The following is a 25694-nucleotide window of genomic DNA, read 5'->3' as shown; positions in this document are numbered from 1 at the left end:
TCCTTACACAGGTTTTTATATCCAGGAGAGGGAGATCTTTGAGAAGCTCTCTGAAATCACTCACAGGTAGAGGACCTCAGTCATAGCTACTTCTGCTCTCTTTTACAAATACAATCATGCCCATTTGCCACCTGAATCCAGACCAAACACCCCTCCTCTCATTTCTATGTGGCTCTCATTTTCCAGTACTGTACGGTGTCAGTGATTTACCACAGCCAGATCCTGCTTCTCACTAAACTGTGGCTGAGGATCATTACTTTACTGCTTTGATAGTCTTTAAACGGGTTTAATAGTGTTTCTACTCTCTTAAGGCTCATTTATGCTCAACGTGAAATACAGATATGGACAAAGCCTTCTGCTCGTCCTTTGCATACATTTAGTTCGTATTTGCGTCCTTTTTCTGAAACCATACAGATATGAATGGAGCCACACCTATAGAATCTTTGGGGGCAGTGCAACCAAAGTTCAAGCAAGATATAAACACTAAAGCAAAAATGACACAAAGAAGATCTTTAACAATAGTGGAATATTCTGATGAGACCTTTTTATATATTATACATATATAGTCTTGTTGTGAACTCTTTAATGGCCACACAGACCATGTCAGTGTGCACCACAGCTTACACGTTGGTCTGTTTTACAATAGAAACATTATGATGACTTCTTCAACCGTCACCATGTTTGATGTTGTCAGAAACTTTCAAGACAGTCTGCAGGGCCATCGAATGGATATTATTATTACTAACCATGCCAGCATAAAGGATGAATGGGAGTTTGTTGGTGGTGATGGTCACACTGTTTGAAATGCAGTTAGAATTATGTAGATAAATGGAGCATAAATGAGGCTTTATATTGCAACCGCAATATTATGAAAGAATTTATGTTAACAAGTATATGTAATCGAAAAATATAACGTGATGCTAAAATACCCTCAGCCGTATGAGCATTGCGTTCTTTATTATTTGCACTTGTTTAATGAATTATTAAAATCCTATTGTCTTACGTACAATCTGTACATGTTCAATAAAGCCCTTCTATAAATCAATCAATCAATATTTACATTTTAACAGCATCTGCAGAAGGCTATGCATGTGCGTGTGATCTTTTGACAAGAGTGGAAGTTGTGTCAAGGAATATTTGTAGATCACCTTCTGTGCATTTGCAGGTATTAATGAGACACATTTAAGTCCATAGAAAGTTAGCTTTGAGTTAGCGTGCACGCTAACATCCGTGTCTTTGTTCCAGAGGTGTTATTGGGTTCCAAAAACAGCGTTTTCAGTTTTCAAAGTGTTTATTTCTTGTTAGCTTTTACATAATAAATGACAAAACAGTTATATTAACACACGAACAAAACAGAGTTTTGCAGCTAGCTAAACCAGCCTGTGACATCATCAACCTAACATTGGCGAACTGTCTTCTAAATCACTTCAGAGGTGTTATTAGGTTCCAAAAAACAATATTTGTGGTTTTAGAAATGTTTATTTCTCGCTAGTTTTGACATAATATATGAGAAACATGTATATAAACACATAAATGAAACTATTTTAGACAGACCTGCCACTGATGGCACGGTGCAGCTCTACTCTGACTGGATGTTTCCCCCAGCACTCAAAAAAGTGACTAGTTGAAACAGACTGTTACATTTTAATCTCTTAAAATGTCTGTTAAAATAGGTCAAGGTTAGCCATCTTTGAACTTGTCCAAGGTCTGTGTCCCAAGAATGTTCCCTGTGAATTTGAAGACTTTGGCAGTAATAGAACTGGAGTTATGCTGAGCAGACAGAACGACAGGTGGACCAACAGACGCAAAGCCTTCACAATACCCAATGGCCGTATTTGATGGCCTCGGGCAAAAATCCTCACATGTTCAGAGTAATGACAGTGACTCTCATAGCAGTCAGTGCATACAGTGTACATCCTATAGATGGTATACATACCGTATCTCTGCAGTTATATTTAATTTGCCCAATTCTTTGTGGCTTTTGAAAATGGAAGGTCTGTGTATTGAAATGGCTATAATCTGTAAATTGTTGACAGAGTATTTGTTATGTGTCGACGCGGGTTGAGGAGCGGACCTGCGTCAGACGGAACCCAGCGCTAAAAATAACCAGAAAAGCGGTTCCAATAACAAAAACAATGTGTTTATTTCACCCGCTGGTGCATAACAAGTGTAAAAACAGAAATAGTGTCCTTCTGGTGGAGTGAAGGCTGGCACGCTCTCCAGCGCCCAAAAGGATCGAAGCCCGGCGCTCCTGGACCCACTACCACCGCCAAACACCCCCCAGGTGGACACGACAAACCGACTCTCTGCGAAGCATAGAAGAGGTGAGGTAAGTCAGCAGTTATAACTAATATCCTTCAAAAGACACACACTATCAGCAACACATTCAGGTCTGTATTTTAAACTTTATGCAAATGAAAAGCTTCTCACAACAGGTGGAGGATCACTCGTCCGCACGCCACAGCAGTGAGAAGCAAGCTGCACAATTCTCATCTCAAATTCAAGTATACTGCGTAATAAAATACCAAGTTACTATCAACAATTAGTCAAACACTTAATCACCTTTGATGTGTGCTGACAGCATGTGTCCCTCACCCTTCCTTGCTTCACGGGCTCGATGTGTCAAACCCAGGCGCGGTCCTCAGCGTCTCACAAACGAACATCACAAGGTCGAGTTCCCGGCAGTTCTGCTTGAATCACACATGACTTAAATGCAGAACGCCATCCAATTATCTGCTTCAGCTGAAAGTCTTTAAGGTTGCATGTGAGCACCATTTACAGGTGCTGCACATGATGTTGATGAGGGTGAAGGATTCTTCAGCCAGCACCTTCTCCACAGACAAATCAGTTCTCATGCCACCTGGAGAGCAAAGAAAAGAAAAGAACACCAAAATATCCAGCCACACCCCCCAACACACAACAGTACCGCCCCTTTAACGGGAAGCCTCCCGGCGACCGAACAGACCAGGCCCGAGAACAGCACCTCCCTCCGGGGTCCTCGTCAGGAAGCAGACAGCACCACGCTCCCAAGGTCCACCACAGACAGCAGGACAGGGCACCGCAGCTGGAAGGCCGGCTGGCATCAACAAAAGCCCCAAAACATTCCCCAGTACAATCCAACACACAGGAAAAAAAACACAAAACCCACCCAAAACCTCCCCAGGGGACCGTCCCATCAAACCCCGGGAAGAAAAGAAAAACACCCAAAAGCAAAAACCCAACACAGCCCCACAAACACAATATAAACATAAATGCATAAAAGAAAAATAACAAACAACCCCCCCAGAACGACCTGCAGAGCCCAACCCCCCCCAGAAGGCCTTTACCGCCAGTTTCAGGAGGAACAGCCAGAACCAGAATCCCACAAAGGTCCCCAGGTGTACATGGAGCAAACGGCGCCCCCCAGAGGACCGTACCATCAACCCCAGGAGGTACCCTCCCCACAACCCCGGAACCCCAGACCCGGCCACACTTGGCTAGTTGGCCCCAAGCCAATTCCCCCCCAGAGGACCGTCCCATCAACCCTGGAGGTGGAACCCGGAAGGAAACAGAACAAAATCAAAAGTCAACCCCCGGAGGACTACCAAAAACAACCCCGGGGGGATATAAAACGACCGTAAACCCTGTTACCCTCCCCGGCACCCCGAAAGACCCCAGGTCCCTCCCAGAGCCCCTCGGCGGCTCAATTTTGGTGAACGGCTTAAAACATTAAGCCGGGGAAGGGAACAGGAAAAACTAATCCAGCCCCAACCCCAAGGCACAGCAGAGAACCGGAAATACGTCCGGTGCCCCAACTCGACCATACCCCAGCCTCTTGGGAGGGGTGGAACTACCGAAATGGCGAACGGCAACAGATCGGCCCACCCCTCCGACTGAGGTATGTCTCCGCTGCACCACACTCCGGCAACACCAATGACGAACGGTACAAAGGCTCACCGAGGCTGGAGTGGAACCGGGCCCTAACCAAACCAAGAAAAACGCCCCTAACACCCCCCCCCCCTAGGTGCAGAGGTCTTCTGAGAACGCTCAGCGTGACCAACCTGCACCACCCCACAACCCACAAGACAAACGGTCTTGGGGCAAGTGAGGTTGGGGTTAGGGATGTAGGGAAATAAAACACAACAAAATAAAACGACCCAACAACCCAAACAGAAAATACCTAAAAACACATAAAAATTAACAATTAAGTGAGCCCAGACGGGCTTCTAACCGCCTAACATTCACTCCACCAGACACGCCTCTTACTCCCCAAACAAATTATAACCCCTATTTAAAGAAAACAAAACATTAACCCGTATTGTTTTTTTTTTGTTGTTTTTTTTATGTGTGTTTTGCCTGTCCCAGAACACCTGGAGATACGTCACCATTATTTTTCTTGACGCTTATATGTCGGGGCAATACAGTAATCTCTGTTCGTCCGAGCTGCTTGGGCTCGTCAACAGGAGGAGCCAGAGGTCCCGTCGGAGGAGCCTCAGTGGGGCGAAGAAGAGGCGGCCCAGATCTGTGTCGGGGAAAGCCCCGAGACGAAAAAACCCGCTCTGAAGGCCGCCCTCTCTCGCGTCCACGCTCCTTCATCCGATCATCTAGACGAATCACCAACGATATTAGCTCATCTAAATCGTTTGGCTCGTCACGGACTGCCGGCTCGTCTTTTAATGACTCATTTAACCCATCTACAAACATTCCTCGTAAAGCTGCGGCGCTCCAACCTGACTGAGCAGAAACCAGAGAACATTGCATCACCGCACAAGGCTCCGGACGACAAACAATCGGTTCGGACACCGAATCTCTGGGTGACGGAGTTATCTGCACTAGTATCGATGGTGCCGCAGCTGGAGCAGCAGGAAGCGGAACGGCTTGCGCTGCAAGCTCCGTAACACGGGCGTCTGTTTGTTTAATTTGGTTTGCGAGATGCTGTAATTGCTCCCATATTTTCTCCAAGTGTTCTTGAACTTTTTCGGCAAAAGGAACCGCCTCTGCCGCTGGGTCCATTATGGAATGGCCGGGAACTACTGTTATGTGTCGACGCGGGTTGAGGAGCGGACCTGCGTCAGACGGAACCCAGCACTAAAAATAACCAGAAAAGCGGTTCCAATAACAAAAACAATGTGTTTATTTCACCCGCTGGTGCATAACAAAGTGTAAAAACAGAAATAGCGTCCTTCTGGTGGAGTGAAGGCTGGCACACTCTCCAGCGCCCAAAAGGATCGAAGCCCGGCGCTCCTGGACCCACTACCACCGCCAAACACCCCCCAGGTGGACACGACAAACCGACTCTCTGCGAAGCATAGAAGAGGTGAGGTAAGTCAGCAGTTATAACTAATATCCTTCAAAAGACACACACTATCAGCAACACATTCAGGTCTGTATTTTAAACTTTATGCAAATGAGCAGCTTCTCACAACAGGTGGAGGATCACTCGTCCGCATGCCACAGCAGTGAGAAGCAAGCTGCACAATTCTCATCTCAAATTCAAGTATACTGCGTAATAAAATACCAAGTTACTATCAACAATTAGTCAAACACTTAATCACCTTTGATGTGTGCTGACAGCATGTGTCCCTCACCCCTCCTTGCTTCACGGGCTCGATGTGTCAAACCCAGGCGCGGTCCTCAGCGTCTCACAAACGAACATCACAAGGTCGAGTTCCCGGCAGTTCTGCTTGAATCACACATGACTTAAATGCAGAACGCCATCCAATTATCTGCTTCAGCTGAAAGTCTTTAAGGTTGCATGTGAGCACCATTCACAGGTGCTGCACATGATGTTGATGAGGGTGAAGGATTCTTCAGCCAGCACCTTCTCCACAGACAAATCAGTTCTCATGCCACCTGGAGAGCAAAGAAAAGAAAAGAACACCAAAATATCCAGCCACACCCCCCAACACACAACAGTATTTTTGTTAAACTCCTTGATTTAAAGCTTATAAAGTCAACATGATTGTTTCATTTCAGCTCCATCGTAGCAGTGAACTGAGGCACACAAAAATGGTCACTGTCCAGCTATCTATGGACCTGAGTGCATCAAAGTATACAGTGGGTGTATCCCAATTTAGGGTCTGCCCCATTCTAAGGGCTGTGTCCCTCAAAACTATTCGGGCTTCACCCCATCGGACACAGAGGAGGCTGGAACAAACCGTTCTGAAATGAAACAAACCAGACCACAGAGGATATTGGTGTTGCATCATTAAGTTTTTCCACCTCTACCCTCTGTAACATGGCAACCTTGACAGCACCAAGCTAGGGTAGTGGGTATAACCCATAGTTTAGTAATCATTTGCATATTTACAATTATACATATGGAGCATAACAGTTACCACAGGGATAACTGGCTTGTGGCGGCCAAGCGTTCATAGCGACATCACTTTTTGATCCTTCGTTGTCGACTCTTTCTATCACCATGAAGCAAAATTCACCAAGTGTTGGATTCTTCACCCACTAATAGGGAACGTGAAAGAGTCTAACGCGCATGGGAGTCGAGGGGTGGCATGAAGCCCCGCAGTGCAATGAAAGTGCGAGGCGCACAGTCATAATCCCACAGGTGATAGCTTCGCACCATTGGTTCCTCAACCAAGCACATAAATCAAATTGTGAAGAAATTCAGATTTTGCGAGATGTGTATTCACATTTCAGAAGTTATTTTTTCAGTATTCATGTTTTGCAATTCACAGTTTGTGGATAATTCCCGATTAGCAGCTGATTGAAGTGCATAGTTTGTCAAAATATTTAGCATGAATTTTTGCTCCACTTTTGCCACTGACTGCTACTGGAGAACATTAAATGGGAACATCATATTTTACAACCACAGATCTCATTTTAGATGTTTTGGGGGTTATGTTTTCACACGGAGCAAAACAATATTAAAAGCTAGAAGGCCACCCAAATTTCAATAAACTTGACAGAATTTAGTTTCTAATGAAATTCAACCATTATAATGTAGGTTTATTTTTGAAACATCTTGTAAAATTACAGTTCATTTTAATAATGAGCACATATTTCCCTTTAGGGAATTCCATAATTAATATTTGCAGGAGGGCGCGTGTGCGCGCATGCATGAGCTTTTGAAAGGATCGGAAGTTACCTTTGACCGCGGGTGATGTGTGCACACGTAGCATGCATGCTGACGTCTGTCAGATGTCTTGTAAGTCACTTCAGAGGTGTTATCAGGTTACAAGAATCGTGTTTTTAGTTTTAGAAGTGTTTATTTCTCGCTGCCTTTTTAAATAATATATGAGAAACATGTTAGATTTACACAGAAATGCAGTGGTTTCAGAGCTTTTTCTGCCATGTTGGATTAGTAGCCAGAGAGAGACCAGCCAGTGACATCACGGTGCCTCTCTACTCTGACTGGCCATCACATGTCCTTCCCAGAATACCTTGCGCAAGTCTGGTGAAGCCCCCATGTGATCTATGATGTCACTTTCAACGACTGTATTGGTCTCAACCATCGCCACCATAATTAGTTCGTCATCTGTTCTTTTGAAAATTTACTCTTCATGGGGACTTTTTTATTAATGTTTTTTAGACAACACAAATTTTGATTGTACTGGTAATGTCATATTATGAAACCCCTATTATAGGCTATTAATAAAATTATAGTGGTCCCAAAGAAAATTATTTTTATGCCTTAAATCTTAAAAAGCTTAGTGGCCCTATACCTTTAATCAATGCAATACTGTTTAAGAATGCAAACACAGACATGAGTAACTGGCTAATTAAAGGCTCGGTCATACGGCACACAGCGATAGCTAAATGAAGGAAAAAGTCACAAAGTCACAAATCCTCGAGAAAACGTGGACGAATGAGCCCGCACTTCTCCCATTACTGAAAAGCCTGTGAGTCCAGAGTGCATAAAAGAACATAACAAAACTGAAAATAACAACAAAAAAATGATGTGAATGGCGACCTTGACGCTTTAAACAAAATCAAAACAAAACCTTCATGATGATGTGACTTGACAGCGGGTATTAGACTGAGTGCCAGCCTGTGATCAAGTCTGCAGCCATCCTGCGCTCTCCACAGCACCTGTAGCAGGAGATTTGGTTGTCTTAACAACAGGTTTGTCTTCACATGCATAAATAGTTAAATTAGTTGAGAAAACGTTCTTGCCGCTATTGTTTCTGCATGAAAACATTGGTTTTCATCCCACACATTGACGAGTCATGTTCAGCTCATCAGATCTTTAGTTATTGATCCGTTCAGATCTCATCAACGTTCGTGTAAGATATCGGACTTGGGAGGTTGGATGAAGTTGGTCAACAATGAAACAGAACGCTGATGGTACGGGAACTATGCAAACAATGAGGAACCATCAAGACAGAAAGCAAAACGGAATACAGACGAATTTAGATTGTTGCCGGGATTCGTTCACATTTTTCAACAGTTTGAAAATTATTACAAAGCGCCAGCTACAGGAACGATGTCTCTGAAAGTCAATGTAAGTCCAGGTTTCTTGTTTTCGTTTTGGCTTCAGTGTCCTTTGTTAGCACCGTGTGAACGGGGCTTGATAATGACACCAGGCAATTTGCAAACTCTCTCAGTATACTGCTTCTTTGCTATAACTGAGTAGGTGAAAATGATACCAGAAGTGTCAGTTCACACGGAGACGTTCCCTAGAGAGGAAACAAGAGGGATCCTCTTGCTTGCCTCTACTGGTGGTTGGCTCTCACTGCGGTATTGTATCACTTCCTGTTCCGGAGCACAGCGGTGTTTTTCTGTATCTGTTAGCTGTTTAATCTGCGCAGTTAGATTGATCTAGTTATCTAGATTACGATTTGTTTCCCAGTGTAATCTTTACGTGCCTTAGCTAAAGCACTCCTTCTGCTGAATCACCTCTAAATTATTTACACATTATTCACTTTGCGTGTTTTTAGGAATCCGCTAGCTTAGCGTAGCTACTAGCTCTTAGCCGATTTAGCATGGCGGCTTCGCCTGTCTCTCCCACACTTTTCTGCTCTGGGTGTGAAATGTTTAGTTATTCCTCGGCCTCCTTTAGCAGTAACGGTACTTGTAATAAGTGTAGCTTATTCGTAGCTTTGGAGGCCAGGCTAGGCGAATTGGAGACTCGGCTCCGCACCGTGGAAAATTCTACAGCTAGCCAGGCCCCTGTAGTCGGTGCGGACCAAGGTAGCTTAGCCGCCGTTAGTTCCCCCCTGGCAGATCCCGAGCAGCCGGGAAAGCAGGCTGACTGGGTGACTGTGAGGAGGAAGCGTAGCCCTAAACAGAAGCCCCGTGTACACCGCCAACCCGTTCACATCTCTAACCGTTTTTCCCCACTCGACGACACACCCGCCGAGGACCAAACTCTGGTTATTGGCGACTCTGTTTTGAGAAATGTGAAGTTAGCGACACCAGCAACCATAGTCAATTGTCTTCCGGGGGCCAGAGCAGGCGACATTGAAGGAAATTTGAAACTGCTGGCTAAGGCTAAGCGTAAATTTGGTAAGATTGTAATTCACGTCGGCAGTAATGACACCCGGTTACGCCAATCGGAGGTCACTAAAATTAACATTAAATCGGTGTGTAACTTTGCAAAAACAATGTCGGACTCTGTAGTTTTCTCTGGGCCCCTCCCCAATCGGACCGGGAGTGACATGTTTAGCCGCATGTTCTCCTTGAATTGCTGGCTGTCTGAGTGGTGTCCAAAAAATGAGGTGGGCTTCATAGATAATTGGCAAAGCTTCTGGGGAAAACCTGGTCTTGTTAGGAGAGACGGCATCCATCCCACTTTGGATGGAGCAGCTCTCATTTATAGAAATCTGGCCAATTTTCTTAAATCCTCCAAACCGTGACTATCCAGGGTTGGGACCAGGAAGCAGAGTTGTAGTCTTACACACCTCTCTGCAGCTTCTCTCCCCCTGCCATCCCCTCATTACCCCATCCCCGTAGAGACGGTGCCTGCTCCCAGACTACCAATAACCAGCAAAAATCTATTTAAGCATAAAAATTCAAAAAGAAAAAATAATATAGCACCTTCAACTGCACCACAGACTAAAACAGTTAAATGTGGTCTATTAAACATTAGGTCTCTCTCTTCTAAGTCCCTGTTGGTAAATGATATAATAATTGATCAACATATTGATTTATTCTGCCTAACAGAAACCTGGTTACAGCAGGATGAATATGTTAGTTTAAATGAGTCACACTAACTGTCAGAATGCTCGTAGCACGGACCGAGGCGGAGGATTAGCAGCAATCTTCCATTCCAGCTTATTAATTAATCAAAAACCCAGACAGAGCTTTAATTCATTTGAAAGCTTGTCTCTTAGTCTTGTCCATCCAAATTGGAAGTCCCAAAAACCAGTTTTATTTGTTATTATCTATCATCCACCTGGTCGTTACTGTGAGTTTCTCTGTGAATTTTCAGACCTTTTGTCTGACTTAGTGCTTAGCTCAGATAAGATAATTATAGTGGGCGATTTTAACATCCACACAGATGCTGAGAATGACAGCCTCAACACTGCATTTAATCTATTATTAGACTCTATTGGCTTTGCTCAAAAAGTAAATGAGTCCACCCACCACTTTAATCATATCTTAGATCTTGTTCTGACTTATGGTATGGAAATAGAAGACTTAACAGTATTCCCTGAAAACTCCCTTCTGTCTGATCATTTCTTAATAACATTTACATTTACTCTGATGGACTACCCAGCAGTGGGGAATAAGTTTCATTACACTAGAAGTCTTTCAGAAAGCGCTGTAACTAGGTTTAAGGATATGATTCCTTCTTTATGTTCTCTAATGCCATATACCAACACAGTGCAGAGTAGCTACCTAAACTCTGTAAGGGAGATAGAGTATCTCGTCAATAGTTTTACATCCTCATTGAAGACAACTTTGGATGCTGTAGCTCCTCTGAAAAAGAGAGCTTTAAATCAGAAGTGTCTGACTCCGAGGTATAACTCACAAACTCGTAGCTTAAAGCAGATAACCCGTAAGTTGGAGAGGAAATGGCGTCTCACTAATTTAGAAGATCTTCACTTAGCCTGGAAAAAGAGTCTGTTGCTCTATAAAAAAGCCCTCCGTAAAGCTAGGACATCTTTCTACTCATCACTAATTGAAGAAAATAAGAACAACCCCAGGTTTCTTTTCAGCACTGTAGCCAGGCTGACAAAGAGTCAGAGCTCTATTGAGCTGAGTATTCCATTAACTTTAACTAGTAATGACTTCATGACTTTCTTTGCTAACAAAATTTTAACTATTAGAGAAAAAATTACTCATAACCATCCCAAAGACGTATCGTTATCTTTGGCTGCTTTCAGTGATGCCGGTATTTGGTTAGACTCTTTCTCTCCGATTGTTCTGTCTGAGTTATTTTCATTAGTTACTTCATCCAAACCATCAACATGTTTATTAGACCCCATTCCTACCAGGCTGCTCAAGGAAGCCCTACCATTATTTAATGCTTCGATCTTAAATATGATCAATCTATCTTTGTTAGTTGGCTATGTACCACAGGCTTTTAAGGTGGCAGTAATTAAACCATTACTTAAAAAGCCATCACTTGACCCAGCTATCTTAGCTAATTATAGGCCAATCTCCAACCTTCCTTTTCTCTCAAAAATTCTTGAAAGGGTAGTTGTAAAACAGCTAACTGATCATCTGCAGAGGAATGGTCTATTTGAAGAGTTTCAGTCAGGTTTTAGAATTCATCATGGTACAGAAACAGCATTAGTGAAGGTTACAAATGATCTTCTTATGGCCTCGGACAGTGGACTCATCTCTGTGCTTGTTCTGTTAGACCTCAGTGCTGCTTTTGATACTGTTGACCATAAAAGTTTATTACAGAGATTAGAGCATGCCATAGGTATTAAAGGCACTGCGCTGCGGTGGTTTGAATCATATTTGTCTAATAGATTACAATTTGTTAATGTAAATGGGGAATCTTCTTCACAGACTAAAGTTAATTATGGAGTTCCACAAGGTTCTGTGCTAGGACCAATTTTATTCACTTTATACATGCTTCCCTTAGGCAGTATTATTAGACGGTATTGCTTAAATTTTCATTGTTACGCAGATGATACCCAGCTTTATCTATCCATGAAGCCAGAGGACACACACCAATTAGCTAAACTGCAGGATTGTCTTACAGACATAAAGACATGGATGACCTCTAATTTCCTGCTTTTAAACTCAGATAAAACTGAAGTTATTGTACTTGGCCCCACAAATCTTAGAAACATGGTGTCTAACCAGATCCTTACTCTGGATGGCATTACCCTGACCTCTAGTAATACTGTGAGAAATCTTGGAGTCATTTTTGATCAGGATATGTCATTCAAAGCGCATATTAAACAAATATGTAGGACTGCTTTTTTGCATTTACGCAATATCTCTAAAATCAGAAAGGTCTTGTCTCAGAGTGATGCTGAAAAACTAATTCATGCATTTATTTCCTCTAGGCTGGACTATTGTAATTCATTATTATCAGGTTGTCCTAAAAGTTCCCTAAAAAGCCTTCAGTTAATTCAAAATGCTGCAGCTAGAGTACTGACGGGGACTAGAAGGAGAGAGCATATCTCACCCATATTGGCCTCTCTTCATTGGCTTCCTGTTAATTCTAGAATAGAATTTAAAATTCTTCTTCTTACTTATAAGGTTTTGAATAATCAGGTCCCATCTTATCTTAGGGACCTCGTAGTACCATATCACCCCAATAGAGCGCTTCGCTCTCAGACTGCAGGCTTACTTGTAGTTCCTAGGGTTTGTAAAAGTAGAATGGGAGGCAGAGCCTTCAGCTTTCAGGCTCCTCTCCTGTGGAACCAGCTCCCAATTCAGATCAGGGAGACAGACACCCTCTCTACTTTTAAGATTAGGCTTAAAACTTTCCTTTTTGCTAAGGCTTATAGTTAGGGCTGGATCAGGTGACCCTGAACCATCCCTTAGTTATGCTGCTATAGACGTAGACTGCTGGGGGGTTCCCATGATGCACTGTTTCTTTCTCTTTTTGCTCTGTATGCACCACTCTGCATTTAATCATTAGTGATCGATCTCTGCTCCCCTCCACAGCATGTCTTTTTCCTGGTTCTCTCCCTCAGCCCCAACCAGTCCCAGCAGAAGACTGCCCCTCCCTGAGCCTGGTTCTGCTGGAGGTTTCTTCCTGTTAAAAGGGAGTTTTTCCTTCCCACTGTAGCCAAGTGCTTGCTCACAGGGGGTCGTTTTGACCGTTGGGGTTTTACATAATTATTGTATGGCCTTGCCTTACAATATAAAGCGCCTTGGGGCAACTGTTTGTTGTGATTTGGCGCTATATAAAAAAATTGATTGATTGATTGATTGAAACCTATGCATCTTTAGCACACAAATATAATAAAAGTTTTCAAACTAAGTAGATTATACAGTCAGTTTGAAACTGACTGTATAATCTACTCAGCAGCTTATCTTAGACACTGAGCTGCTGACTGGTGGTGCTTTCCTCTGAGCAATGTTGCCAGGCCTCTGTGACAAAACCAGCCAACTAGCCAATAAAAATCCATCCAAGACCAGCCCATGTAAAAAAAACAAAAAAACAAAAAAACAAAACAGCACAATACCAGAACTCAAAATATGCCTGTGCAAAATCACACTGCTTTAAAGTCTAACAGTGCTGCTGTCATTACAAAGTTCAGGGGGAAAGCATTACCTCTGAGTGATTATAAATCAACTGGCATCACTCAAAAGAAAGCAGCAATATGTTGGAGGATAGGAGGCTAAGGTAAGCAGCTAACTGCATAACCAGTCATTTTAAAAGGTTTCTTTACATTTAGTGAGGGAAACATGCACACATAGGGTTCCTAATGATACCAGACACGTCTAAACACACGTCTAAACACACGTCTTGACAGAGTGTTTTCAGCTTGCCCAGTGCCTTTACATTAATTATTAATTTTCCTGTGATGGTGTTTGCATTGTAAATCAACACTGCACAGATAATTTCATTTTTTTTCCCAAATGAAAAAATGATTGGACCTTAGTTGTAAAATTCCAGAGTTTTCCTTTAAGCAAGCTGAATGATTTCCTTTGACCACCACCAGCAGCATGCCACCACATCACAAGGGGCTAAAACAATGATGCTATGTCTGGCTATTTTTTCCTTGAAGTTAATGGAACTCATGGCTCTCTCTTGTCCGCTGACTGCCATTATGTAAACACAGCTTCAGAAACAACCGGCTACAGGGCCTGTTGCTTAAAGAAACAGCTGCTGGATACCCCCTGCCTGCCTTCTGTAAAGGGGACTTTCTTTGTCACTCTCCCATGGACTATATGGGCATGTCATTAAGTACAAAAGTTAATTATATATGGACGTCAGTGACCTAAAATACAACAGACTATAACAAGGCTTTGCTGGCTTAAATTTTGTTTATAACATAGCAATTTTGACGTATATCGACAAAGAATTGTGGGACTTTGAATTTGTTTAACTTGAAACCCCAACCAATCTAATTGCAAAAAGGACACTAAAAGCAGATTTTGCAGAATGTGACCCTTTTAAAGTGTGACTGAGCTTGGAAACACAGTGTCATATTACAGGTCCAGACTTTTTACCACTGCTTTACTTGTAACATGTTTATTAAAAATCACCTCTCAGGAAAATTAACCAGATGGTCCAGGAGGGGAAAAAGAATTAGTCACAGCAATCAATTTTTGCTTGTGCCTTTGAACGAGCAACAGTTGGAGTCTGTACAAACTGTGGGGATGTAAATGGCATGCCAAACACTTCACTGTGCTGCTGACTTACCAGTGCTGAACCCTCAAACCTCCCTTCTTTGACCAAGATCAAATTTATAGCTGCAATTACAAGGTTCGGGAAAAATGCAGAACTCCAGCGGAGAAATTCAGCAGCAGTTTGGAAATAATGACATAAAAGAGCTGAGGCTGGCTGCCTTTGGCGGTGGCGGTGGTGGTGGGGGCAGGTGGCATGACCTTCCTATACATCCTTTTGCAGGCCAACTCACAAAGTTGAATTGTCAGTCACTCACTTAAATATGTTGTCACACATACTTGGAGGTCCTGAAGAAGGATTTTGTCAATGCTAAAGAGCACTTAATAGTCTCTAGCCTTCTCTGTGTTACCTGTTCAAAATCTTACATTTGTAGATTTGTAGACACTAATTGGTATGTAGATCCTGCTCACTTGAGCTACCATAAATGTGACATTTAGATACTCATCCTACTGTTATATAATCAACACATTATAGAAATGGGGAGAAAATCAGATGTTAGATATCAAAAACTCAAGGGTAGGTTCTAGGGGTTTGCATCTCTCCCTTATAAAGAGTTAAATATCTACATACATGGGCTACAATACAATTAGGGATGCTACCGATCTGATTCAGTGTGACATGATGCAATCCGATGCAACATTCTTTATAGCATAACAGAAGCACAGCAGAAGAAGCCACCTCTTCTTATGCTCTTGTTCCATTGCAAGTTGGAAATCAATAACACTTAACTGGTATTTTATACTTTTGATCGAAATACATTCTGGTGCATCTGCTTGGGAAAACATGGATGCCTGCAGGAAACTCAACAAATTGTTGACCAAACATAAAGTTCAACAGGTACATGTGGCTTGCTACCACTGTCAAATATGCTGAATTTCACAAAGTTAACATTCCTGTGACGAGTCTCATGAGAGCTTTGTGCCGACTTTTGAACTTTGCTGAGCATTTAAAGGCATAGAAATAGCAGTGTAATGTAATCATGCATTTCTCTCGGTTCAAGGGTCTGTGTATTGATACAGCTGTGTCTTTTACATCTTTAAAAATCAATTTCTGAGTCATATCAGTGATTTGATAGGCACATTTAATGTCCCAATACAATGACTAGCATATAGAGCAATGGAGAGGGGAAAATGTGGGTTAGATACTTTGTCATTTTGTGTGCTTAAAATGTAAAAAAATAAAAAAAAAACAAAACAGGTGTGATAGTTAAACACTGTTTCTTTGTGAACTGGTTAAATGCATTTTTATATCAACTTGTTATAAGTGTGAACCTCATATAAATACACTGGACTGGATTTCTGTGACAACATGTGTGAAGGCACCAGGGCCAAAATGGAAGCCATAACTCACCTAGTGCAGGGGCAAGAGCAGCCATGTTAGGATCCAAGTGAAAGCTCCCCATTAGGAACTGGGCCTCAGCTCCCGAAGGGTCTATCTTGAGACCTGGTGGAAGGCTCATATTCTGGGTCAGATAGTACTGGTAGAGCTCAGCCTCCGAGGGTGAGGGCATTGCTCCAAGTCCCAGCCGGCTGTGCTGCATCTGGGTGACATTCTGCTGGAGGAGCATCATGTTGTGCATGTGCTTTTCACTTGTCATGTGGATACGCAGGTTCCGTGCCACATTGGTCTCGTAGTCGCACACCTCACACCGCCAAGTAGGTTTGCTCTTGGGCTTGGTTGGTGAAGGTGCTCCACATGGACCAGTCATGTGGGTGGATGACTGCGTAGGATGGTGATGAGAAGGGTGATGGCTACTGGCCTGGGTTACTGATGGGACAGCCACCACTCCTCCTGGGCTGTGTCCAAACACCTGTTCCTGTCCAGAGCCTATAGAGCCTCCATTTTGCAGTGTCTGCATGTTGTTCAGGTGCTTGTCTGACTGCATGTGGATGCTTAGGTTGCCCTTTGTGGTCGTTGAGTAGTTACACACCTGTAAATATATAACACAGTTGCTCTTGAAGTGCAGTTAATCACTATGTGTGCTTTGGGCACTGTGTTTACTGGACTGCATGTCACTCTCTCCTTCTACTGATCTGAACAAGGCACACTGAGAAGGATATGGTCAAATCCATACACAAACCTATTTTACCAGGACACAATCACTTTTCTGCAAGAAAGAAAATCTTAGTTCAGAATAATTTGCAAGATGTTGGGTTCACCTAAACACTTTACATAGGACACTACTGGCCTGAAATACATAAAATGTGAAGCATCACAACTTATATTTTCCACATACCTCACAACGGAAGGGCTTGTATCCACAGGTATAGCTTTCTCCGCGAGCCAGACGCGGGTGGCTTTGACCACTGCTGCAGTACACACAGGAGCCTCCAGAGTCTGGGTGCTTCTCTTTCATATGAGCCTCCAAGGTCTGCTGGTATTTATAATGCCAGTTGCACTTGGGACACTTGAGTGTCTTGCATGAGTTCCGAGAATGCATCATAGTCATATGACCACCCAGGGAGCGTGAAGATCCCAGGACAGTGTCACATTTGGGGCATTCTACCCCACTTCCACCGTTGCCTCCATTCCCGTGGTTCTGTGAACACTCAAGCATTCCTGTTACGTCACAAGACCCACCGGGAAGAGTGTGCGAGTGGCTGTGAGATGAAGGGTGGAGGTGATGATGATGGTGGTGCATGTGGTGATGGTGCAGAAAGGCTCCATTTTCCTCCTCTCCTTCTGCCGGGCAATCATTTGGTTCTGGAGCTGTGGCACTATCTCGATTGGCACTTTCATCAGCAGCAGCATTGGAGGACAGAGGTGAAGAGGAAGTGCCAGCAGTCTCATCTTCACTCCTTCTGATGGCAGCTGCCGCCATTGCCATGGGAAAACTGTGTCCCTGGCAGTTAAAGCTCAGTGGGAGCTCTGATTTACTCCCCCCACCATCTGCAGCTAAACCCTCTTCCTTTACTGAAGAGACAGTGGAAGCAGGGTCTTTGCTGTTGACTGTGGGACTAACTGCAGATGTGCAGGCAGAAGGCTGGAGAGCGCTACTAGGCATTAATAAAGGAGATTTGGAAATGCTTTGGTTTGAGACAGCTGGTTCCCCTGCTTCACTACCACCACTGCTGCCATTACCACTACAGGTGGCCACTGCAGTGCTTTCTGCCTCCACCTCATCTTCATCCTCTCCTAAAAACAGTTCCTCTTCTTCCTCCGAGCCAGCCATCTGGCTCAACAGGTGTGCCTTGCTTTCATGTCCCTCAATGACCCCATCCACTCCCTTGCAAACCAACTCTTTCCCAGCAGGCTCCTCTGTTCTCCCACCCTGCTTGAGCAAGGTATTGGAGTCTTTGGCAGAGCCTGAGGATGAGGTAAGAGTGGGTGCTTTGGGAATGAGCAACCCACCAAGAGAGAGTACTGAACTTAGTGGAGATTGCTGTTTCTGCTGTTGCTGGAGCCCAGAGTCAGAGTCTTTGTTCATGAGGGTGTCACTGCCCCCAGAGCTGCTTCCAGGCTCCAAATGAACACCACTAAAAGTGCCATAGAAGCTCTGGCCAGAGTTAATTGGAAGCAAATTAGGTGGCAGGGGGGTGCTTTTGTTATTTGGTTCCAAAAAGCTAATAAGGGGTTCTTTGTCCTTTCCAATGCCCTGGATAATGGCAGATGCATGCTTGTCCCCCAGCAGCCGCCGTTCATCCTCACAGAGTGTCATTCGGTGATCATGGACAGCATGAGTGGCAAAGGAACGAGCGTACCCAAAGGATAGCTTGCAGAGAAAACACATGAGAATAGGCTTACCCTTACCATAGAGGGCCAACCCATCAAATTTGGAGAAATCCACATTGTTAGGAACATCTTTGGATACACAGGACTTCTTGGCAGACCCATCGCTGTTCAGGTAATCCTTGTTGCTTTTATGCCGCACATCAAAGACACGGAAACTGTGCAGGACAGGGCTGAAGCCTGCCATTGTTGAGGTATTGGGGAAACCTTGGTCTGAATTTCCAAACCACTTCCCGAAGGATGAGGCTATGTGAAACGTATTAATGATCTGAGGGTAGACCGAGGATGAATTTCCAGCAGCTTCACCCATTTTACCTCCACTGGTGAGAGAGTTTGTCGGAAGCAGGCCAGGGACCATAGCTCCACCACTTTGGATCAACTGACTGAGGCTCTCTACTATGTAGGCTGAGCCATCTGGCTGGTAGACTATCTCTCCAGCCAGGTTCTCCACATCACTGCTCTCCTCTTCTTCTTCCTCTTCCCCTTCTTCACTTCCACTCTCAGGTACACCCTGCTGCTGTGTGGGCTGATGTCGCAGAAGTGTAGGTATGCCTCCTCCCCCTGGAGCCATTGACACCCCAGGAAAGGGTTGAAGACTTGGAAAACAACTATCAATCTCCATGTCATCCAAGTCCTCCAAGTCTTCCTCTTCTCCACAGCTCACTCCTTCTGGCTCCTCTTCCTCAATGCCCTCTCTTCTGGGATTCAGCTGGCCTGTGGCACCGCTATCACGATGGGCCTGGGATGATGGCTGTTTTGGTTGCTGCTGCTGCTGAGGCTGTAGATCTCTCACCCCCTCCTGAAGTGCACTGGAGTTTGGGGGTTGAGTGGAGTAGGGAACCAAAAGAGACAGGGGGTCCAGGGAAGGTGCCTGGTTGGTGCACGGGGCCTGTGAGCTAGAGTGATCTTTCCAGGGCTGTGGCGGCTGCTGCTGCTGGGAGGAGCTGAGCCCATCGTCTGTCCCAGAAACTACGGGAGACTCACAGCTGTCCATGCTGATGCCTACATGAGGCGTTCATCGCATCCAGGCCTGCGGAGGCACAAGAAACACAAGAGACAAAGATGTTGTTTTAATTGGGATGTTTTGTGTATACATACACATCAGCACATACAATTTATCATTAATGCACCTGTGTATATATATCCTCCAACAATAAGACTTCCTATGCCTATTATAGAAAGTGACATCTCTGCAGAAATCCCGTTCGAAAAGAAATACAATACATGAAACAGTGGGTGAGAGACAAAAGTCTGAGATATAATTGGAGAAGTGACACAGTCCTCATTACGCTAGATTAGGTGCTTAAACACAATACCTGAGACAAGCACTAATAAGCTGTCCATGATTCATCTTCCTGCCATATCAGGAAGGTACCATCTTTTATCTTCACCTTCCAAACAACATCCTTAATCTTATATTCTGCAAATCCTACATCCGTTTTTAATTAACTTGCAGTCAGAAAAAAAGGGAGAAACAGGCTAACTTAATGGATCAAATAGATTCAATGTGAGATAATTAGAGACTGAGAAGCCACCCATCAACAGACCATATATTTACTGAACTGAAACTGAAAAAAGAAGGTAAAAACTGCATTGCCTTTTATGAAGCATCTAAAAAAAAGGAAGGTAAATCTAAACAATATCATCACTCCAAGTTGTTTTCATACATGTTGCATATAATGCATGCATATTGTAGAGATAGGTGTGTACCAAGTGTACAAAAGAGCACTAAGAAGCAGTGTATTCCAGAGCCAAAAATACATACGCCGGTTGGGATTTCACAGCAGCTGTGTTTAGATCTGGCATCCAGCAACCTCTACGCTCAGCTTGGTTTCAAACACTCCAACCATCCTCTGCCTCTGTAATAATAAATGGGAGCTGAGCTTTCGGGAGCTGGCCATGCCCCGAGCATCTGAGGGGCTCAACACAGGCGGCAATTTACAGCACAGAAGAGATAAAATGATCGCGCAAGATACTGCTGAGCTAATAATTTTATTAAAGGAATGCAGCCAACATTGATTAAAGGGGGCAATCGGGCTGAAACCAATAACCCTTGGCTGCTCTTTAACCCGCTGGTGCTGAATATTACATGAGCAAAGTTTCCCGGCACAAAGCTCTTTGCATGTCCCGGCTGATTAGCCCATTCACTGCTAGCACTTGATTTATTTACTTATTTACTTAAAGGATGCATATTTCGGCTGCGATCATAATGGCATGTGTTGCCACAACCTAACAAATTAACCACTGAAGGAGAAAGATTGATAATATCTGTCTGGCCCTTCATGAATGTCTGAAATAAGACGCAAAATCACACAAAGAACACTGTCATTTATAGGTGTGACGTATTTGACTATTTCAAAGGTAGAAAATACAATAATTGTGAAAAAAACTATTCAGACAAAAGGTCATTAAAAGAAAAGTAATATATTAGTGGATAATATTGGACACACACACACACACACACACACACACACACACACACACACACACACACACACACACACACACACACACACACACACACACACACACACACACACACACACACACACACACACACAAGAAGTGGAAGAAACCAGTTTTGTGGTGACTGTGTTAATAAACACAGCCAAAGTGAGAGCACAAACCAAACACACACACACATATATATAAGTCCACACACATAACAAAATAACACTAATTTATATTAATTAATTATAGAAAAATGCCACATTAAAAAAACAACAGATTAATCATGCTCCATGATGCCCTTTGATAGAGTCATCATTCTCTCTCAATGCTTTTTAAGCATGACAGAGAAACACTATCTGCCCCTGAAAACGTGATTTTTTTTTCTTCTTTATTTTAAAAGATCCCCAAAGATCCCCAGATGGAACTGTAAATTTTGGACCATCACAGTTCTTCAAGTCTGAAATATCACCTGACCTCAGAGAACTGCGCAGCAAGTTAAGAGCTAACACAACAGCTGATGCTCCCAGCCACCTTAAATCACATTACCCACAAGGCATTTACATGCAAAGCGCCCTTGCTCCTAACAAGTGTGGCTGTATGAAGCTGTGTGTGCAAATGCTATTTTACTACATCACACATACAACTTCACATCACATGGCAACTATTCAGGAAGAGAGCATTTGTTTACTGAATATTTGGTCCTTTTTTAATTTTTTGCTGTGTTTATGCTTATACCATGGGTGAGTAGTCTACATAGCAGGGAGGTCATGGCCTATTGGTTAAGACTGGGCTTGAGACCAGAGGATCCTCAGTTCAAATCCCAGCCAGACCAGAAAATCACTCAGGGCCCTTGGGCAAGGTCCTTAATCCCCAAGTTGCTCCCATGGTGTCGTGAGCACCTTGCATAGCAGCACCCTGACGTGAATGTAAGGCATCAATATAAAGTGCTTTGAGCATCTGATTCAGATGGAATAGCTATATAAATGCAGTACATAGTTACATGATGTCTTTTGTGTATGTTTTAGATTTAATCACATTTAATGTTGGTGTTGATTACATTTGCGTACTAAAATATGATACAAAGTCTGAATAGGGTGTTTTACATTGAAAATTGCCCGTATGTCATTCATATGTTGGCTTCCTGTCTGAAACGCCCACATCAAGTAAGTTCTTTTGGCTTCTCCCTTTTTTTTGCTAGGGGGTGCTACAGCAGATCAGAGATGTATGTGCATGTTGGTTGAGCACAAGTTTTACATTGAATGCCCTTCCTGACACAACTTCACTTTACATGGAGAATGGACATAGTAGTGCAGCAGATAACTGAAAAAATCTTTCAAATGGTGATGCAAGCAAAAAACATTTGCTATAAACACACTTTAGATATTACCCTTTTGAAAAGGTAGGGTGTCCACTTGAATGTTCAAACGGCACCCAGGCAGGGGTCAATTGAAGGATTACACAGGGTCAAAATTAAAAGATGATCCAATCATTTTGAAAACTACACCACATTATTTGTCTGATCACAGAGATTCCAAAAAGGTATAGTTTGGACTATCTATGACTGAATGTTATGGAGTTATGGGGTAAAAATAACAAGAATGGTGACAAAGGTCAATTTCCAGCGTCTTATTTTTTTTTTCGAGCTCCCATCACAAAATGAGTCAAATTTTCATGACAGGGTTTTTTTTTTTAACTCACTATTACTAACCCTACTCCTTCCCCCCACCCTAACCATAACCACCCGACACCCCGTTTCACTTTTAATTTCGTGCAGCCATCACGGAATGTATTAGAATGAATTTGTGCTGCAGTGACGAAAATTTGGAGGTTTTCGTGACAATATCACAAGCCAATAGATTAATGTATATTTTGTGCTGCTGAATCACGACTTGCAGTGAGACTGGGTTGCAATTTCAGTTTGTACACAGGTCAAAACTGAAAGTTAAAAAAATTAAAAATTAATGCAAACTATTTGTTGAGTTAATAGGGTTTTGAAAAGGAATAGTTTGCGTCATGTGTAACGCTTAGCTATCATGTTATGTGGTAACGTGTCACATGTCATAGAATCCAGTGGACATCAACATTGTTTAACCTTTAGTTTGCAGACTAAATACTTAACACAGTCAAAACTATTCCATTTATTAATCCCATTAGCTTAACCAATAATTTCCTCCACTTTTACCAAAATTAGGGCAATTTTAACTTCTGACCCCTGTACAAAGTGAAATTGAAAATTCATGCCTACTGAAAATTCAAGTGGACACTCTGCTTTTTCAAAAGAGTAATATCTAAGGAGTATTTGTGCCAAATTCGGTGCTTGCATCATCATTTGAAGGATTCCTCAGTAAATATTCACTTATCTGCTGCACTACTGGGGGTCTTCAACCAAGAGGTTTCTGATTTCAAAGCAAGTGCTCTAGCCGGATTTGGTTTTCACATCATATATATTTCAAAACATATATATACAGTAGTGTTCAGAATAATAGTAGTGCTATGTGAAATTGGGCTATTAATAAAAAAAGTAGAAAAGGGGGTGTTCACAATAATAGTAGTGTGGCATTCAGTCAGTGAGTTCGTCAATTTTGTGGAACAAACAGATGTGAATCAGGTGTCCCCTATTTAAGGATGAAGCCAGCACCTGTTGAACATGCTTTTCTCTTTGAAAGCCTGAGGAAAAAAGGAACTTTCATTCACTGTTCATCTACAATGATCTCTAATGCTTTAAAATGGACACACAAAAAAAAAAACCCAGAGAAGCATGGAAGAAAACGGAAAACAGCCATCAAATTGGATAGAAGAATAACCAGAATGGCAAAGGTTCACCCATTGATCAGCTCCAGGATGATGAAAGAGTCTGGAGTTACCTGTAAGTGCTGCGACAGTTAGAAGATGCCTGTGTGAAGCTAATTTATTTGCAAGAATCCCCCGCAAAGTCCCTCTGTTAAATAAAAGACGTGCACAAGAGGTTACAATTTGCCAAAGAACACATCAACTGGCCTAAAGAGAAATGGAGGAATATTTTGTGGACTGATGAGAGTAAAACTGTTCTTTTTGGGTCCAAGAGCCGCAGACAGTTTGTGAGATGACCCCCAAACTCTGAATTCAAGCCACAGTTCACAGTGAAGACAGTGAAGCATGGTGGTGCAAGCATCATGATATGGGCATGTTTCTCCTACTATGGTGTTGGACCTATATATCGCATACCAGGTATCATGGATCAGTTTGGATATGTCAAAATACTTGATGAGGTCATGTTGCCTTATGATGAAGAGGACATGCCCTTGAAATGGGTGTTTCAGCAAGACAATGACCCCAAGCACACTAGTAAATGAGTAAAATCTTGGTTCCAAACCAACAAAATTAATGCCTCGCAGATGTGAAGAAATCATGAAAAACTGTGGTTATACAACTAAATACTAGTTTAGTGATTCACAGGACTGCTAAAAAAGCAGTTTCAACATAACAGTTTTGAGTTTGTAGCATCAACAGCAGATGCTACTATTATTGTGAACACCCTCTTTTCTACTTTTTTTTTTTACTAATAGCCCAATTTCATAGCCTTAAGAGTGTGCATATCATGAATGATTGGTCTTGTTGGATTTGTGAGAATCTACTGAATCTACTGGTACCTTGTTTCCCATGTAACAATAAGAAATATACTCAAAACCTGGATTAATCTTTTTAGTCACATAGCACTACTATTATTCTGAACACTACTGTATATATATATATATATATATATATATATATATATATATATATATATATCCAATGACTCAGTGACCTCCCTGTCTGTCTTGCTTTGCACATAAAATGAAATTCGCCTGGCTAATTTATTAACAAGGCTCCTTCACAAAGCCTGAGATGATTTAGAGATGACTGCCATATTGAGTGAGGGGATACTGGTTGGATGTACCGTCTGCTCCATTAATAAGGGGCCATGAGCTCAACAGCCATATCACACAAATGGAGTGAAAGCAATAATGTAAGTTTGCAAATAATGCAAATTATGCCGCAAGAGACAAAGGTTTGATTCTTCAAACAAACCCACAGATGGATAAACTGGATGGATCATTATGGAAAAAGGCAAACAGTGTGGCCACCCTGAAAGGAAAAGTATCTATGTGTCCTGTCTGGACACGGAGTGCTTCACACCTTGTTCCATTAATCTGCTCTATCAGCCCCTCCTCCAGATTCCACTGCCTGTCTCGACCAGGCCTGGAAACACTGAGCCCTCATACCCAACCAGTAATTATGATGACTTACTCACCATGACCTCTAAAGTTCTCCATTGTCATCTCTGTCATGATAAATCTAAACAGAGTTGTTACAGCATACTGTACTGAGGCCATGTACCCATTCACTGCTCTTATTCTACTGTAAGATACCTGAAGCAATTAGCAGTAGATGGGATAACATGATGACTCCTGGCCAGTACTGGAGTCAGGTTCAGAGCCAGGTTGGTGTGCCCGTTGCTCACAGAAAACAGCAATGCCCTTTAAAATCAAGATGGAGTAATTCAATAACCTGCAGTGGTTACTGATGAGCAAAGGGATTGTCTGGAGTCAGCAAGTCGCAGATGGCCCAACTGATATAACGCTGTTTGTCTCTCGAAGGTCTGCCTGGCTCAGTGACACCTGTTTAAGGCAGGAAAAGCCTTAATCTCTCAGAGGCACAAAACAAGTCCAGGAGACAGACAAAGAGACGCGGTCAAAGAAGAGGGGAAGTGGAAGAAACCGGTTTTGCGGTGACTGTGTTAATAGCCACGAATCATAACGATGAGGCGACCCACTAAATGTAACTCCAGCTG

At 42.9% G+C, this 25694-nt stretch overlaps 1 protein-coding gene across 3 annotated transcripts in view; it reads right to left on the bottom strand.

Moving 5' to 3' along the window:
* The window catches only part of zfhx3 (zinc finger homeobox 3), a 361217-nt gene that overhangs the window by 191384 nt on the left and 144139 nt on the right, over positions 1–25694 (bottom strand). For all 3 annotated transcript variants that reach the window (XM_034190392.1, XM_034190386.1, XM_034190399.1), the window contains exons 2-3: positions 16941–19463; positions 16055–16634 (exon numbers count right to left, since the gene is read on the bottom strand). In XM_034190392.1, coding sequence (XP_034046283.1) covers positions 16055–16634; positions 16941–19427 — 3067 coding nt within the window. In that variant the 5' untranslated portion in view covers positions 19428–19463. The remainder of the gene's footprint in view (positions 1–16054; positions 16635–16940; positions 19464–25694) is intronic.

The sequence above is a fragment of the Thalassophryne amazonica genome, chromosome 2 (genome assembly GCF_902500255.1).
Source record: "Thalassophryne amazonica chromosome 2, fThaAma1.1, whole genome shotgun sequence".
Lineage (NCBI taxonomy): Eukaryota > Metazoa > Chordata > Actinopteri > Batrachoidiformes > Batrachoididae > Thalassophryne > Thalassophryne amazonica.
This window is presented reverse-complemented; position numbering and strand designations above follow the sequence as displayed.